Below are 19,506 nucleotides of genomic sequence, written 5' to 3' on the forward strand. Positions count from 1 at the left end.
TACATGAATCGCACAATTTATTTGCAGTCTGTTTAAATTTATGTGCAATGATCAGAAGTTATTTATATGTTGCCAGATTTTAAAATGATTTTACTAAGATGTGAATTTGTATCAAATTGTGCCAAAGTGCAACAGAAATCCAAAATGAAAAAAAAAAACAGCTTTCAAAAGAGATGTTGTGTCATTCAATGACTTTTCAGTGATTTGCAAAGTTTAAAGAGTCCATCGAACATGACCCTCACTTGCAAAGCTTGTCCATCGAACATGACCCTCACTCTGGTTGCCTTTCAACTTCAAAAGGCAATAATTCATTCACTTGGGTGCATGATATGAGGAGCAGTACAAAAGTAATGCCTCCTATTTTTGTCTCAGAAAATTTAATTCCTACAGCTATGCCTACTACATAAATTATCCCTCAATCATTAATAAACACACTTATTTTTTCCACAAAGTCACCATCATATTCCATGCACTTCTGCCATCTCTGAGTCAGATGCTGTATTCCAATCCTGTAAAAGTCCTTACTCTTGTTCCAGATGGCTTTGCTGGTTGTCATCTGCAAAATGGGGTTCATGGAATGCATCCTTCAGTGGGCCAAAGAGGTGATAGATGAAAGGTGCAAGATCCAGCTATGACAGTAGCAAGGAAGAACAGTGCACCCCAGTTTTGCAATGGCCTCCATCGTGCACAGACAGATGTGGGGTTGTGTGTTGTCATGAAGAAGAACCTCATTAAGGTTTTTGTCTGGCTTAACTCTACTGATGCGGGCTTTCAACTTTTTTTTAACATTTCCACATATCGATCTAAGTTGATTCTGGTGCCATGCTCCAAGAAATCAACAAGCAAGACTCCATCTTTGTCCCAAAACACTGTCACCACTCTTAAAGTGTCTTACCCAATAAAGTGTCTAACTGTACTCACATCTACAGCATTGTCACTATAAAAATTTTTGAGATGTGTATGGATTTCGATAGGTGTCCCACTTCTTCCTTGGTAAGAAATTCAATCACTACTCTTTGCTTGATAAGTATATCTGTAACATTCACCATTTTGAACTATCTATGTGCTACACTCGTGAGAACAATCACAGAGCTACTCAGTATGGTGAAACTGGAGACCTCTAGTGACCACTGAGTGATACGCAAAATGATCTATGGTGCCACATTTGAAAGCAAAAAATTAGGATGCATTACTTTCGTACTGGTCCTTGTATGATCAGGAGTGATTGACATGTAACTATCTGTGAAGTTGCTGGTGAAATTGGTATTTCCTTTTGGGACGTGTCAATCAATTTTAACACAAGGTTTGGGAATGTGACACATTTCAGCCAAGTTTGCTCCTCAGATACTCACTGGTGATCAGAGAGAGCAGCAAGTTCTCCCATGTCAAGATCTTCATCAATGTGCTGTTGCTGGCTCACAATTTGTTTCTTCCATCATTAACGGTGACAAATCATGGGTCTAAGGCTATGACTTGGAAACAAAGGTCCAGTCCTCTCAATGTAGGCCTATCTTATCTAAAGCCCAAAAAAAAAGCAAGACAATGTTGATCAAATGTGAAGAATGTGCTTATCATATTATTATACTTGCAGGGCACTGTTCATTTTGGATTTGTCCTGCATACTCAAATGTTCAAACAGCATCACTATTTGTGCATTTGTGTGATGCTGTGTGGAGAAAAATGGCTGTAAAAGTTGGGCTTTGAGGAATTACTGCTTGCATCACAACAATGCACCTGCACATGCAGCACTTTCCATTCAACGATTTTTTGCAAAGTTTATCCCTAGTTAGCCCACATTTCATCACTAAATGCTCTTTCAAGGCAGAGTACTCGAGAAGGACAAGTGCTTCCCTGAGTGGTCTTTCAAGTCTGAGTACTCAACGAGGATAGGTGCTTCAGGTTGTGCATTTTATCACTAATTGGTCTTTTTTTTTTTTTTTTTTTTTTTTTTGATTTGGTAGTTGTTGGCGCATCGGCTTCTGTGGCCATATTGCACCTCCCAAGGTTTTTGCAGTACTTTGATCCAAGCCCGAGGCGGGAATCGAACCCGCGACCTTTGAATTGGTCTTTTAAGTCGGCATACTCAATGAGTCCACTGGAAATGTCAATGTCTAACTAAGCATATTTCAACGCTTAATGAAGATGCACTTGTAACAGATCTGCGTTCATCTTCTGACTACAATTTACTGATGAGAATACTTTCACAGTCTGACTACAGTTTACTTTGGAGAATACTTCCAGGGTGTGGAATTCAGCTTTCCGGGTTATCATTTATTAAAAAGACTTTTTTTTTTCTGGACATTACACTGAAACTGTATGCACTGATTGAAATTATGAAACAAAACTTTCATAATTTCTCATTAGCTACTTTTCGTGGCAGGGACTCCAAATTCATTTTATACGAACTGCAGCGATTAGTGCTGTAAGTCTGTAATTATCTGTACAGTATTGTGATTAGTAGTGGGGATGCCAGGAAAATTGGCTTGGACCACCTAGTACAATAAATTTAAAAAAAAAAAAACGACTCCATAAATGTGGTCTTCTATCCATCATACAGACCACATTTAGCTCCTTATGATTATTTTTATTTTGCAAGCTACTTGGGTCACAGATTTGCAACAGCTGAGGAAAATTATTCAGGACATGATTTGCAAAAACTGAGGGACTATTAGCAACTCCAAAAGAAGTCCATCAGGAATGCTTCCAAAAGTTTCATAAGTGTTGGAATCAACATACAGTGTTAAGGAGACTACTTTAAAAGAGAGGTGCCTCCGTAGCCAGGTGGGCAGGAGCGGCAGTGCGTAGCACATGCTTCTTGATTAGACCGGGGTTTGAGCCCGCGACCACCAAATACGGAGGATGCGGAAAGGCCAGGGAATGACCACCGCATATCTCCGGAGCAATATGGCCTTAGTTGCTAATGCTCCTAAAAACCAAATAACAAACAAACAAACAAACAAACTTTAAAAGAGTTTCATCCAAATAGCTGATATTCTGTACATGAAATGATATTTTCCAAAATATCAGTTTCATGTACAAACCTTTTGTTCACAACTTATATATAGAATGAAGGATTAAGCAAAGTTCCATGTTAGCAACAATTTCATACATGTCTTATGTGTTTCCACATATAATTATTAAAACTGCTGTTTGAAATTTAAGCAATAAAAATTTTAAATCAGTTTATAAGGTTACACAGAAATGGAATGAGCACAAATACTTTAAGGTTTAATTAATTTATTTATTTATTATCCCAATTAAATTTGGAATAATAAATAAACAAATTATACAGGGGGGAAAAAAAAGGAAGAGAAATTCCAACAACGACATTCCATTTCTATGATGCTATCATATTTTTCTCCTTAAAAAGTGAGAAACAACACAGGTTCTCTGAAATAACAGAAGGAAAGCCTTACCCAAATCTCCAACCCATCCTTTGGTAATGCTGTGTCCATCTTTTACAGTTACTTTTAGCAAGTGAAATGGTTCTGTTTGGACCTAGTGGATCGATATAAAAATATAACAATTTAATGAAAAATATGTTTCCTTATTTTAAATTTGTACTCATAAGACTAATGTCCATTCTTTAAAATATCACTTAATAATATAGTAACTCTAGTTTGCAGTTGTACTCAAATAATAAATTATTTTTTTCAATTTTTGAAGGATTTGTATCAAGATTAATTTTGCTTATATCATATAAAATACAGGGGATATCCTGCCCACTCATATGTTTAGCAGTTTAAGATTTAGTTTAAGATTTAAGTAAATTTTTAGTACTTTAACATTTGTAAGCTATCTCCCTTCACCACTAGTTGCCTTAGTGGTAATTAAATTTAAGACAAATGCCATACCCAAAAGGGTAATCTGCAATTTATTTAAAAGATGAGAGAATGCTTTGAACCTGTTTTGAGACTTGCTGCTGGTCACGCATCATATAATTAATGCAGATTATAGCAGATGATCCTAGTAATAAATCGCCAATAAAACAGTGACAACGACATTGTGTAATGTGAGCTGCCATTCAATTATAAATGAAGGGTCACTTCAGAAACTATAATACTGAAATAGTCATTTTATGATATTTCAATTAATTATATAAATCCTGGAACAATTATTTTTTAATACATGTAATTTTCACTTTTAGTGACATAAAAATCAAATATTATTGTGTGTTGTTAAAAACAAGATCCATTCTATAACTAATGCCATATGCTCAATATCTCACACTCTGTTGCTATTATTTGAAAAATTAAACATAATGTATACTAATATATTACACTTAAAAATAAATAAATAAAAGGCTGCTCCTTAGATGCAAATACCTAAGAAAAATATATGAATTGTTAATTGCCAAGCCAGTTCTCGTGGTAAAGAATAAAACTTCAAATCCTGCAACCATGGAACTAGAATATTGCTGAATTTGAGAATTCTTTAGATTGCAGAATGAAAACCTCATCAATAGTTTCTTTGTCTAGTTATCACTCTAAGCTGCATTACCATCTGTTTGTATCTGTAAAACCACAAAATATGATATTCTTATAGAATTATAATTATACTTAATATAAGTTACCTTATTTTACTCATTCTGTAAACTTCTTTGACTTTATGTGTACATCCCAAAATATCAATATAAAATTTTAATATAGTACAATTTGTCCAAGAGTGCCTTCTAGAGATGTCAAAAATGACAAATGAATATAGATATTCTCAAAACTCAATAAACTGAAAAAAAAAAACATTTAATTTGGCAATCAAAATTTAACTTGCATTTCACTTGCAACTTATTATTTTGTCACAATAAATCGCTGAAATTAGGACGTTCATTCTGAAAGCGAGATCTATTTAAACATATGCTGTGTGAACAAACACCTTAGTGAATCTAGAATTTAGAAGCTACGAAATTACTATAATTTAGGAAGGAAAGAAAACCACAAATTAACACCCTTGACAATGAGTAAAATTACTTTATTCTTTTTGTTGAAGAATATGTTAACATTATTTATGTAAGGTTTCTGCAATGGAAATGACAGAGCTGCTGCAACAATGTACCAGAAAATATCCACATTATAGAATTCCACACATTTTCAGACTGTAAATAGAACTTTAAGGAAGACTGGTTCCCCACAAGCTAAACCAGAATGTGAGCAGCAACAACAACTTGAAGAAGACTTCTGGTTGCAATGCAGTGAAATCCAGATACATGTTGTTTTTTGGTTTTTTAGGAGCATTAGAAACTAAGGCCATATTGCTCTGGGGATATGCGGTGGTCATTCCCTGACCTTTCCACATCCTCCGTATTTGGTGGTCACAGGCTCGAACCCCGGTCTAATCAAGAAGCGTGGGCAGGAGCACTGCTGCTCCTCCCCACCTGGCTATGGAGGCGCCCCAGATACATGTGTATGCAGAATTTCTATAACTGGTATTGCATTGATGCAAGTATGGAAGCCTGGATTTTGAACAATGATGAGTTTTAATCATATCACCTCCCAAAGAATATAGCACTTCTTCCTGGGAGTTCACCCCAGCCATGTATATTTTGTGAATGGCTGAAAGCAAAACTAAATGCCGCCTGATATTCTGATGCTTAATTTATCCATAATGGTTAAACAAAAGTTATTCACCTCTTGGGCACAAGAAAATTTGCACAAGATAATTAAATGTAATCATCAACCATGTGGTGTTCAGGAGAATTTAACAGATGCATATTAAAGGAATTTTCTGTAAAATAATGTACTGCTGTACTTGGAGAATGTGCCTCTTGCTTCCAGTGCAGATGACATTTTTTATTTCATATTTAACTGAATGCCTTGAATTCATTCAGAAAGTAAATCTTATAACTCTGTGTCTGGCCAGTTAATCAGCCTTGCTCCCCCCCAAACTCAACATTCATCGTCTGTTTTCCTTACTGGTACTTGTGTGTGTTTAACATGGCATCAACAAATTGTTCCTTTCTGTAAAACAGAAAAAAACTGAAACAATAGAGAACAATGAATCCTGTTAGTTTCTTGAAGTTCAGTTTTATATACATTACTTGCAAAATACCAAATTATGCAGAATCAACAAGAACTATCCCTTATGTGCATATTGGAATTGTCTGACTTAAAGGTGCACATATGTGCTGAGGGGCACAGTTTATACTTCAATGGCCATTGAAGTATAAACTGACAAATCACTGTTTCCTTCCAAAATATTGAAATATGTAAAATAAAAGTGTTATAAGTAAGTGGGATGTGATGGACTTGCTTAATAACAACACTTAACCAGTTACAGTGCTCTTTAGGACTAGTCCCCCACAAAACACTATAATGGAAGTTTACTCTGTGTGTGCTATATATAAAAGGGCTGTTCCGGGATAATCGAACAATTATTTACTAAATGAAAAAGGTAACTATATAAATGAAAACATATTTCAACACAAAGGAGAGAACTCCTCATGAGGTTACGTCTAATTGAGCTGGCTTAACATCAAGGTAAGAGCACCAGCTCAATCAGACAGAAACAGATGCAAGGTACAAATCAGTCATTGCTGATTAGTCCTACTAGTCATAATTTTTTTCCGGTATGTCCGGTCAACGGCGAATTTGTTCAGGTTGGCATCAAGTGCCAGGGTTTGCTTGAGCATCTGCTGAGGGAGGAATCTGGCCAAGAGATGGAGTTGTGCTGAACACGGGTAGAGTCTGGCGGTAACACAGTGGTATCGTCACCGTCCTCCCCTCACCGGGTGGAAAAGGCCCGGGTTCGAATCCCGTTGATGACGCGAGGAACTTTAATGGCCTTTTTTTCACTCCGTGGCTGTTAGTCGGTCTCAAGCATAGATAGCAAGGTTTTTTTCCCCAGGAAACTGGGGTTTTTCGTCCAGCAAACAGACAAATCGACCATAGAACAAACACAATTAACAGACATAAGACACAGCACGGGAGATCAATTTAATTATTCGGGTGACATAATAGTTTGGGGGTTTTTTTGAACGTGGGTAGAGCTCGGGATTGGCCCTAAGGACAGCAGGAGAATCCTCCAGCCACAGGTATCCCAGAATGAAGGGGTTGAAATTATGCTTGTTATCATCTTGACTGTTTCTAGGAGGCGTTGGTTGTCGATTAAGGTGGAAAGCCGTGGAATCCCAAGATAGTCGACAAGTTGCGTGGTGAAAATTAGAGCTGGAACGTTTTGCTTCCTGTTGGCCCACTTTAGGAGCCAGAATTCTGCTGCAAAGAGTGGTTTGTTTATTGACGATGCTACTGAGGCCCAAATTTCAGCAGCATGGAGTAAAGGTGGAAAGATAACTGTTTTTGTGTACTTCACGGTTGTCTTTTTATCAGTGATATGTAGGAGATGTTGTTTTGCTATCCACCGGAGTCTTGAAGCACGTGTGAGGAGCATGTCTAATTGGGCATTAAATCGAAGTTTGGAGTCAAACACAACGCCTAGATGACGATGGCTGGACACAATTGGGATGAGGATGTTGCCGACTGAAGGCTGGAGAGATGAAGGAGTTTGCTTCAGTGAATACACCATGAATTCGTACTTAGCAGGATTGATCTTGAGCTCAAACTGACAGAGGTAAGATGTGACTGCGGTGAGTGTTGTTAATTTCCTCTTTTACCAGATCTAGGTCTTGACTGAGGATGATGGGAATGAGTACCTTGATATCATTTAACCCCAGGGGCTCGCATCTGGTGAGTGTGGGCTTGGCAAACCCAGGGTCCTGAGCTGGATATCATCATTCTTCTCTTTCTTGGTGATTCCTTTCTACTTCTGACACTCTCTCTCTCAGGGTAAGTCGGTGAATTTTTCTTTTTTTTTTTTTTGGTTGGTGCGGCATAAGCCTCAAGCTTCCTTGCACCATATGGCTAATAATAATAATACCCAAACTGAGATCACTGCTCTGAGTCTGAGTCACTTGGGAGGTTGGTATGGGTCTCCTTTTTGAAATAGTGTCCTTCATATTCTATACACCTTTTACAGTGGTTCACTAGCTTCTAAAACACATGCTGCAGTCCATTTTCTGAAAGACATTGCAGGATAGCAGATGTGGCAGATTTAACTTCTTCATTTGTGTTAAATTTTTTTCCTCTCAACTCTTTTTTGAGGCTTGGGAAAGTCCAAAAATCACATGGTGCGAGGTCTGAGCTGTATGGAGGGTGGTCTAGTGGTGAACCACCAATTTTCACTAAAGCTTGCATTGCTGGTTGGTGCCTCCGTAGCTAGGTGGGTAGGAGCAGTAGTGCATAGCGCACGCTTCTTGATTAGACCGGGTTCGAGCCCATGACCACCAAATACAGAGGATGCGGAAAGGTCAGGGAATGACCACCGCATATCCCCAGAGCAACAGTGTACAAAAGTCCATATCCAGTAATCTCTCAAACCAAAGGCTATACTGATCACCATAACAGTCTAGATTCCAAAACCAGGTTTGTGATTATTGGTAATCCTAGCTAAACTAGCTTCAACAGCCAACTGTCTTCTCTCTCCCCACCCTATACCTAGAGAGCTATCACCACCAGAAGCAACAGACAATGTTAATCATAAAACATAAATATTTTTTACCACTCCCATAATCACACACTTAACAACTATCTTAGAAACAAAATTCTTCTTCAGTAAGAAAACTAGTCTGCTTCTCTTAGATATCTTCATACCTGTACTTTTAATCATGGGGAAAATATGCAAGGGTTTGAGCCTCCACAGTAATTTCTGTGATTTCATGCTCTTCAACTACTCTATCCACTTAGCTTCAACCAAAGTGCTTTCTTTGATTTCTCCACTGAAAATTCCCGAAATCTCTGTTAGTTATCATGCAAAGAACTTGTTTTAAATTTAAACGGGTGGAAGTTGACCTCGCTATGGCTCACTTATGAAAGGTGCTACATCACTTGCTGGGTTTTTCTGGCATGTAAGGTAGTACAAGTGTGCAGTATCCAAGTTGCTCAGCTAAGGCAGCTGCATTCTCCCACATGTTTACACAAGAATAAAAAGGACATAGGTTATAACTATTACTTTGTGCAGAAACAGTGTGCACACTGTTCACAATGAATTGTTTTTTTAAAACGAATTATATATTTTTTCAGTATACACTATCTATTGGCAGCTGTTTCAAAAGCTGCCAATAGATACAATTCGCACTTTGCACTTTGCATAAAAAAACGTAGTTTGTGATATATACACACACACTGAATTGTATATTGAGAACAATACTGCTGCATTGTGTTTCCTGGATGCGTGGTTGGTAAAAAAAAAAAAGTAAACTGCAGCCATTATCAACCTACTGCAGGATGGAAGCCTCCTTAACTATTCATGTTGAGGAAAATGGACCATAATCTGCCACACTGTCCAGTGCAGGTTGGCAGATAGACTGTATTTAGCAGTCAGGGGCTTGAACCCCGGTCTACTCAAGGAGCATGTACTACTGCACTCCCGTTCCTGACCACTCGGCTACGGAGCGGGTGATCATGTAAAAAATAACTCTTATCCACTCTTATCTTGCACATTTACATTTACAGAGATATTAAATAGGTTTAGTAGCATTCGTTAGCTTCTTATTTTGAATTTAACTAGCAATTTTTGGAAGTTACGACTCCCAGTGTTGGCACCAATATTGTTGAACTAGCCGCCATATTGTAGTTGATAAGAAATAGCATAACGTATATCCCAAACTGATTGCATAAGGTATGAAATAAAACTAGATGGCATAATACTAGATAGCACTCAATAATAGCTTATTATAGTGTTGTCAATTAATCAAAAATATTATTAACCTTATTAAATTTCATTGTTAATTAAATTGTATTTAAGTGGAAATCATGACCCAGACTAGAGCTATGCAGCAAAGACCACAGAATAGCGAGCGAGAGTACTGTGACTCGGGGGAGAAACAAAGGAGGCAATTCTCCAATACATCACAGTCTCAAAAAATGTGCGAAATGTTTGCCTTTCAAAAACAGGACATGATCTAGCCAAGAAGGATGCCTTTGTGTGTGCTAGGTGTCTAGAGTGTCAAGAAATTAGGCGCCAACTCAGCATTCTGATGGGCATCTATGGGAGCTTGAGGAGCAGAGTAAATGCCCTCAAAGAAATTAATATGAGGGGCCCATCAAGCTCTCAACTGCCCACCTCAATGGCAGAGCTCACTCCTGTGCATCAGGCAACAAAGAGGCAATCTCCAAGGCAGAATGCACTGGTCCCAAAAGAACTAGTTATTGTTCGTGACTCTATTGTCAGGGAGACGGGGATTATACTATGGAAGAAGGATAGGTGGAACAGCAGCAGGGTATGTCTGCCAGGGGCAAAAGTTGATGACGTTGTAGAGCAGATATCTTTTAAGGGCACAAAAGGTGAAATTGTTGTACACATTGGAACTAATGACATTAAGAGTAAGAGATCTGCAGGTACTCAACAAGTACGGTTCAATTTTGGAAAAAAAAGTCACGAGCTAGGGTTGAATGTGAAAGTATCTGCAATTCTGCCCAGACAAAATAGGAGGGAGTATATGACGTGAGCCTTGTCGACCAATTCAGCCCTGGAGAGACTGTGTAAGGCTCAAGGTGTAGAATTTTTTTCAGCCTGGTCTGTGCTTGTTAACAGGAGAGACTGCTTCTACAGGGATGGGGTATACTTTAATAGAAAAAATACAAGAATATTTGCTGATGCTATCGAGGCAGTGTTAGGTGGGTCGGAAAACTGCTAGCTTGGGGGGGGTGGATACACACACTAAATGGTTAACAGTGGCCACAGGCAGAGGCAAAAGTGATTCTTGCACTGCTTCTATTAGAATGAGCAGCAGCCTGGAAAGCAAGGCAATGGAGATTTCCAGGACTGCTGGGAGTGATAGTGGAACAAATAAATACATGGACTGTGTTAGGGTAACAAAGAGTAGAAACAGGTGCATGTATACTTGCATGTACACCAATGCTAGGAGTATAGGTAATAAATTCAATGAGCTTGAAGTGCTAGTCAAGACATCAAAGGCAGATATTGTTGGGAGAGCAGAGACATGGTGTCACACAGACATAAGCAGTGCAGCATTGGAATTTAGGGAGTACAATGTGTTCAGAAAGGAAAGACAGGACAGGAAGGGAGGAAGGGTTATGCTGTTAGTAAAGAAACACACAAAATCTAAGGAAGTGCATTCAGTTGACACGAGTGGATAGTAGAATGTTGAGTCTGTTTGTTGTGACAAACACTGGGAAAGGAAAAATTAGAGTAGGTGGGTGTTATAGGCCTAATGAATCTGATGAGTATAATGAGCAATTGTGCAGAGAAATAGAATGGGCCAGTAAATCAGAACGTCTTATAATGGGGGATTTTAACTTCCCAGATATTGACTGGAACTTGTGGGTTGGTCACTTGCACACTAGCAAGACTTTTGTGGATTTATTGGATGACTGTTTTCTACAGCAACATGTTCAAGAGGCAACCAGAGGGATTAATACTCTTGATCATCATCAGCAGTGATTATTCTTGCATTAAGAATTTGAGATAAAGGACCCACTGGGTGACAGTAATCACAATGTACTGATGTGGGAATTACTTAAAGATGTAACTATCATCAAGGCTAAAGGGAAGGGCTATTGCTTTTGTAAAGGTGACTACAGAGGTCTCAGACAGTTTTTAAATTCTGTACAGTGTGATCAACTGATGACGTTACGAACATTGAATTCTAAATGGGAAGACTTCAAGGACTTAATTTTGGAGGCTACTAGGCTTTTCATTCCAATTAAGAAATACTGTTCAAGATTTAGGCCTAAATGGATGTCAGATGAACTAATGAGGCTTGTGACAGAGAAGAAAAATGTATGGGATGCAATTAAGTATCAGGTGACACAGAAGCCTATGGCAGGTATAAACTAGCCTGTAATCAAGTCACAAAGGAGGTTAGGCAGGCCAAGGCAGATTATGAGAAATCTTTGGCAAATGATGCAAAGAAAAACATCAGATAGTTCTTTACTTATGTAAATTCTAGAAGGAAAGGGATGAATCAGATTGGACCACTTAACATAGATGGATTGACTATTGATGATCATGTTGAGGTAGCTGATAAACTGAATGAGTATTTTGCATCTACATTCACACGTGAGGAGTTATTCAATGAGGGGAGTGCCAGAAGTTAATCAAACACTAACAGGGAGTTAAGTGATTTTGTAATAACTAAGAACAAAGTGGAGGAGAAATTGTTGTAGTTAAATTAAAGGAAGGCACCTGGGGTGAATGGGATCTATCCAGTTATATTAAAGGAGGCACTCCCCTCATTGAATAACTCCTCACGTGTGAATGTAGATGTGAATGTAGATGCAAAATGTAGATGCAAAAGAGCTTCCTTGGACTCAGGGGATGTTCCCATGTACTGGAGGTGTACAAATGTATCACCAATTCACAAAGGGGGTTTCAAAATGTAACACAAGTAACTATAGACATGTTCTTGTGTTCCGGGAAAATTAATGGAATCACTGGTTAAAGAAGCATTACAGGATCATCTAGACAAGACTGCAGTAATAGTTAAGACACAGCATGGGTTTGTGAAACGGAAGTCTTGTCTGAATAATTTGATTGGATACTATGATGTGGTCAAAAAGGAACTGAATGCCAAAAATAATTTTGATAACTTATACTTGAATTTCAGGAAAGCTTTTGAAACTGTTGTACATGGAAGACTGCTGTACAAATTGGAGAGATATGGCATTAAGGGTAAGTTGCTACAATGGTTTGTTTGTTTGTTTAGTTATTTATTAGGCACATCGGCAACTATGGCCATAGTTCGCCAGCTACAATGGATAAAGGAAAGGTTAAGTGGGAGACGACAGAGAGTGGTAATCAATGAACACTGCTCTTCATGGACAAATGTTATCGGTGGAGTTCCCCAGGGTTCAGTGATGGGCCCATTGTTGTTTTGTATATTTATCAATGATATTGATGAAGGTATATCAGGTTTAATGTCTAAGTTTGCAGATGATACAAAGGTTGGCAGGGTTGATAAAAACAGTAAAGATAGTATGCTACTCCAACTGGATCAAGATAAGTTGGGAAAATAGGCTGAGAAGTGGCAACTGAAGTTTAATATTGACAAATGCAAAGTACTGCATATGGGTAGCAGTAACCCAAGAGAAACATTCCAACTGTGTGGTACTATACTCAGGGAAGTGGAAAGTGAAAAAGACCTGGAGGTAATTGTGCAGTCGCATATGAAGTTCGCTGAGCAGTGCAGACCGGCTGCCAGGGCAGGTCATGGAGTCTTGTCAATGACATATAGGAATTTTGCTAGCAGGGACAGGGAGATGATTATCCCATTATACAAGGCAATAGTCAGGCTACACCTAGAGTACTGTGTACAGGTCTGGAGTTCTCATTTTAGGAAGGATGTAGAGTTGCTAGAATGAGATGAGTACAAAGAAGAGCAACAAGATTGGTGAGGGGAACAAAGGGGCACCCTTACCAAGAAAGGTTAAGTTCTGCAAATTACAGCGCCTGGAGAGTAGGCACCTACATTTTTGTTAGTTTTTGGTGCATCGGCTTCTGTGGCCATAATGCACCTCCCAAAGTTTTTGCATTTTACTCTGATCCAAGCCCGGGGTGGGATTCAAACCCACGACCTTTGGGTTGCCAGGCAGGCACTTTACCCACCTGGCTAGCCCGGTCAGCTACCTGCAAGGTGATCTGATTGAGGTGTATAAGGACTTGAATGGGTTGAACAAGCTGAATGCTGATGGGATTCTTGCTCAGATTAAGAACCTGAGGGGGCACAGATTCAAACTGAGGAAAAACAGTTGTAGAATAGATGTGCAGAAATTTGCCTTTAGCCAGTGGGTAGTTGATTGTTGGAACAGACTTCCATCTTTTGTTGTGGAAGTTGATAGTGAAGGCTGAGCTGGACAGGCATTTGAAATGAATGGAGGGGTGAAATGGGAAGGGGTTTTTTTAGCATTAGTAGAGTCATACGATGCTTTCTTGCATCGTATGCCTCTACTAATGCTAATGCTAAAAATAGAAAAATGTGCTAATCACAACAGACTGTTTTTTTGAAAATTATATGCTTATAGAGTCTTACAAATATTATATATACCAAATATTACATATTTAATATATAACATGAAATATTATTATATGAAATAGAATATTATTATATATTATATATCCCGAATATTATATATTTAATATATAATATGAAATATTATATATAGACAAATGTATATTATCAGTTTATTAGGTAGGGGTGCTGACCTGTCAAGTGTAATTATCATGGAAAAAATTGAGAAAACCTGCAAGGTATAAGCAGATTACCTGAAATTAAATGAAATTAAGATCAACATAAAAATAATAATGATAACAAAAATGGTACCTAATGCAGTGGGTCCTAGGACTTTTACTACTTCTTCTTCTTAGGGTAGGCAGCCAAAACCATAGGAGCTGCCACAATAAGCAGGGTCATTGTTTCTGTTATGATGTATACATAAGAGACGTATACATCATAGCCGACCCAAGAGAGACCAAAAGGAAGGAATAAAATTCATACATAAATAAAAATAAAAATAAATAAAGTAGATTTAAAAAGCTAAAATAATGCCAATTAAATCCTTAAAGGAAAAATGAATGAAAGATTGAATTAAATAAGAAGGCAAAATTCAGTTTGAAATTTAAACAAAGTAACTTAAGAGAATGGAGTAAAGTCAGGTTTATGACAACCTACTGTATGCTTGGACAGGAATCGGTGAAATTAGCTGAGTGTGGTGAATACAGAGCTACATCGGAGACCAAAGATGAAAGCCGATAGTTCTCTGCGCAGTATATTCATTTATATTCTCATATAATATATAGTATCATATAATATAATATATATAATATCATATATTATATATTTCATATTATATATGAAATATAAATATTTGGGATATATAATATATAATAATTTTTTTTTTTTGTCCTCGCCTTTTTCCCATTATATATAAGGTCAGCATTTTTTTTTACTGTTTTGGCATGAATTCGTTACGGCCAGATGCCCTTCCTGATGCCAACACTTACCCTTTATCCGGGCTGGGGATATGCGGTGATTATTCCCTAACCTTCTGCATCCTCCGTATCTGGTGGTCACAGGCTCGAACCAGAGTCTAATCGGAAAGCGTGTGCTACGCACTGCTGCTCTTGCCCACCTGGCTACAGAGGCACCCATATAATATATAATAATGTTATATATAAATATATAATATTTGTAAGGCTCTGTAAGCATATAATTTTCAAAAAAAAAAAGTCTGTCTGTAATGAGCAGCACAATTTTTTTTTTCTTTCCAAGTAAGAATGGATGCATATTTTCTGTTGACAAAGAGGCACGTTTAGTCTCGAAAGTTACAGGTATCTACTTGTGATTAAAGATATTTTATTTTACTGGTTATATGCGTAATTATTTATATTTATAATGCAACTGTTTAAGGTTATATGCCACTTTTCAGAAGTATAGTCATTATATCCTATTATTTTTATCTATCAATATTTTATATATATATATATATATATATATATATATATATATATATATATATATATATATATATAAGACTGTATTATATTTATACAGGGTGTTTCAGTTAAACGTTTCAGAACTTCTAAGAGGGGTTGGGTACATCCTGACAACTCGAAATCATATAGCAATGTGGGGTTGGAAATGCTTTCCTGAAGCGGTTTTGTACACAGAAGCACCATAAAGAAAAGAGACCGTAAGTGAGAAATCGTTTTAATAATACATGAAAAGAAGCAAAAGGTACATGGATTAAAGTAAGTGTTCGAAGTTTCTTCCACGGGCTACAATGCACGCCTCACATCTCCGACGCATGGACATCCGAACATTCTGGAATACTCCAGGCGAATTTCAAATTTCTTGAACAAGAACGCCAAGTTAGTAGGATGGATGATTACACGAACGCAGAGTTAGCCGATATGCATTTGGCGTACGGGGCTGCAAATTGTAGTGGGCCAGCCGCACAGCGTTTGTACGCGGAACGATATCCGACGAGGCATATTCCCAGTCATAATTTCTTTACAAGACTGCACCAGAGGTTAGCTGAGAGAGGTTCATTTGAAAGAGCTGACAGGGAGAGGGTAAGAACAGCACGGACTCCAGCCGTCGAACAGAATGTACTGCAGCATGTACAGGGGAATCCAAGAACGAGTACACGAAGTCTAGCAAACGCAGTCGGGGTTTCCCATTGTAGCGTCTGGAGGATTCTCCGAGAACAAGACATGCATCCGCTTCACGTGCAGCGTGTCCAGACACAGCAACAGGAGGATTATGCACCTCGTATTGCTTTCGCACAGTGGTACCTTGGAAAATGTGCTACAAATCCCCTTTTTCCTGCTGAAGTGTTGTTTTCCGATGAGGCATCCTTCACAAGGGAAGGAATTTTCAACACGCATAACGACCATATCTGGGCGGTCGAGAACCCGCATGCAATACGACGTGCAGCACAGATTCGATTTTCGGTCAATGTATGGGCCGGTATTATGGGAGATCACCTCATCGGACCTTACCTGTTACCGTGTCGTCTAACCGGACCTATCTACTTGATCTTTCTGCAGCAAGTATTGCCACAACTTTTGAGAGATGAACAGATTTCTGCATCGATGCAACAGACAATGTGGTTCCAACACGATGGAGCCCCTGCCCATTATAGCGGAGATGTTCGTAACTACCTGGATGTCACATTTGGTCAACAGTGGATCGGACGTGATGGTCCCATGCGTTGGCCTGCTCGGTCACCCGACCTATCATGTCTTGATTTTTATTTCTGGGGTCATATGAAATCGCTAGTTTATGACACCCCTGTTGACAATGCTGAAGAGTTGGTTGCAAGAATCGCAGTAGCTGCCGAATAAATTCGCCTGGAGTATTCCAGAATGTTCGGATGTCCATGCGTCGGAGATGTGAGACGTGCATTGTAGCCCGTGGAAGAAACTTCGAACACTTACTTTAATCCATGTACCTTTTGCTTCTTTTCATGTATTATTAAAACGATTTCTCACTTACGGTCTCTTTTTTTTATGGTGCTTCTGTGTACAACACCGCTTCAGGAAAGCATTTCCGACCCCACATTGCTATATGATTTCGAGTTGTCAGGATGTACCCTACCCCTCTTAGAAGTTCTGAAACGTTTAACTGAAACACCCTGTATATAATACAGTCTATCCCCAACATATTTAAGAAACACGTTCCAGGACTTCTTACATAAGTCAAGTTTTACACGTAACTTGGGAATGACCAATAAAATATTGCTACTATATGATATGTCAAAATTACAAAAACAACATAATATCCTTAGAAGAATGAAGAAAAACAGTTATATACTAAAACAATTAAAAACTTTATCTTGGGACAGAGATTAAGTAGCCGGAGTGGCACACAAGAAAAGAAAACATAAAAGGAATTAAGATTTTTCCAAACTCCACTCATACAAGTTGTCATATCATGTCGAATATTTCTTCAGAATTTTTAAAGCAGAAAATGAAATTAATTTACGTAGATTATAGTTATAATGAAGATTATTATCCAACATAGTTTGTATGGGAATGAAAATAAAAACATACTTATTGTTCCTTTATTCGACGACTTCACTCTTAAAAATTTTACAGAAAGTATCTTTACGATTTTACCAAAAAAAAATTTACGTAAGTCTGAATTTATGTAACTTGGGCTTATGTAAGTCGGGGACTAACTGTATATATATATGCCAGCACATCATTCGGCACATAAAACTGCACATGCACCAGATCACTTTGAGTTCAACTTGTTTACAACAAGTATAACAATCTTTGTGCATGCACTGATGGGGTTAATTATAATTTTAGTTGCATATTATGGTCCAAGATTAAAAATAGGGCCATCCTCTTGAAACGCAAAGCACCCTGTGCGTTCTTAGCGCAGAATAAAGATTTTATTTGAAATTATGTTAGCGTTCATTTCATTTTAACAGGGTTCAAGAGATTTTATTCATGAAAATAATTCCAAGCAATTCCACTGCTCATATAAAGAATCTATATTGAATCCTATATTGATTTTTTTTGTTAGTTTTTGGCACATCGGCTTCTGTGGCCATAATGCACCTCCCAAAGTTTTTGAATTTTACTCTGATCCAAGCCCGAGGCGGGATTCGAACCCGCAACCTTTGGGTTAATCCAGCAAACAATCGTAAACTCGAGAAAAAACGCCTTCTCACCCACATACAGCAGGCCTGACAAACCTGCTGGACGACTTCGACAAAAGGTGAAGTCACCCGAAGATTCATACCGGATAATCAACTAGCGTTTCCCAAAAGCCCAAACTGGTTTTCACCGGGAGTGCTGACATCTTACCTACTCACGGGACACGGCACAATAAGAGCAAAACTCTACAGTTTCGGTTTGAGTAACACCCCTCTCTGCCACTGTGGACAGCAAGAGATGTGGGAGCACCTCATGCACCACTGCCAACTATATGAAGCCCTCCGCTGCCTCTTAAGAACTAGAATACGTTTCTCACCAATAAACCAAGAACAATATCTCCTGGAGAGTGAGGACAATTATAAAGCCTTAACGCAGTTTGCACAGGATCTTTTTACTAGAAGAAGAACATACCCACAACCTTAGCAGGAATTTTCCTACAAACCAACCACTCGTCATCCAGAATAAAGATCCTTAGATGTGTCAACTAAACAAAAACCTAACAGGTACAATCTGAAGACCAACTAATCATTAACTTAACCTGGATCTGGCCACTGGCTTAAACTGAAGTCATTATCTGGACTTGACCACTCACACGACAGGACGACATGTCCCAGGAATGGCATACGAAGACCCAACAGAGACAGTGTGCAGTTTGCTGCTGAAACATCATTAGGCAATCTGAATCGGGTACCCTCACTCAGTTCACTTCCTTCCCTTGGCAGGGAGATGGTTACTCTATACCCTCCCACCCTTCCATTCCCTATCTTCACCTGGTGAGACATGGGCCTGCCCCACCGACTTTTGGGGTTATCTTCACTATTGACCCCATATTTCTGTCTTTCACCCCCCAGTCTTCAGTCTCCCTTCCCTCTCTAGCTATCTTGCGACTAGCATTTGACCCTTGTAAAAACTACACAAGCCCCACACTAAAAAAAAAATTTAACTCTACCCCCCCCACAACTTATATCTCTTTCGCCTGACCCAATTTCTAGTGTTTCTCCCCCACACTTTTTTTTTTTTTTTTAGGTCCTTGCCACTGAAATCTTAGGAAATTAGGTGGCAGGACCTGCCACAGTAAATAGTAAATCTCTAAAACACTGGTGTACCTGGTATGCCTCCACGAGGTATAGTGTGGGCAATGGTGGGTCTCATTACAAGACCAGATGAACAACGGTACAAAACATTACACACCACAATATCCATACACTTGTAAACCTCTAGCCTCGACAGTATTCTGTATCACACCACAATGTATACTACGTGGAGATGGGAGAAACCCCTGGTGCCGTTAGACCCTAAACACACTATACACCTTTGGGTTACCAG

At 38.6% G+C, this 19,506-nt stretch overlaps 1 protein-coding gene across 4 annotated transcripts in view; it reads right to left on the bottom strand.

Annotated features, from left to right (window-relative positions):
- Window positions 1–19,506, bottom strand: part of LOC150087310 (cytosolic phospholipase A2-like) — a 228,467-nt gene that overhangs the window by 161,320 nt on the left and 47,641 nt on the right. For all 4 annotated transcript variants that reach the window (XR_016546878.1, XM_090371978.1, XM_090371975.1 and 1 more), the window contains one exon: window positions 3,417–3,498. Coding sequence is in view for 3 of the 4 variants with exons in the window: in XM_090371978.1 (XP_090228104.1) it covers window positions 3,417–3,498 (82 nt within the window). In the remaining variant the exon portion in view is untranslated. The remainder of the gene's footprint in view (window positions 1–3,416; window positions 3,499–19,506) is intronic.

This window comes from Mastigoproctus giganteus, chromosome 4 (assembly GCF_048544385.1).
Source record: "Mastigoproctus giganteus isolate SK-2022 chromosome 4, ASM4854438v1, whole genome shotgun sequence".
NCBI lineage: Eukaryota > Metazoa > Arthropoda > Arachnida > Uropygi > Thelyphonidae > Mastigoproctus > Mastigoproctus giganteus.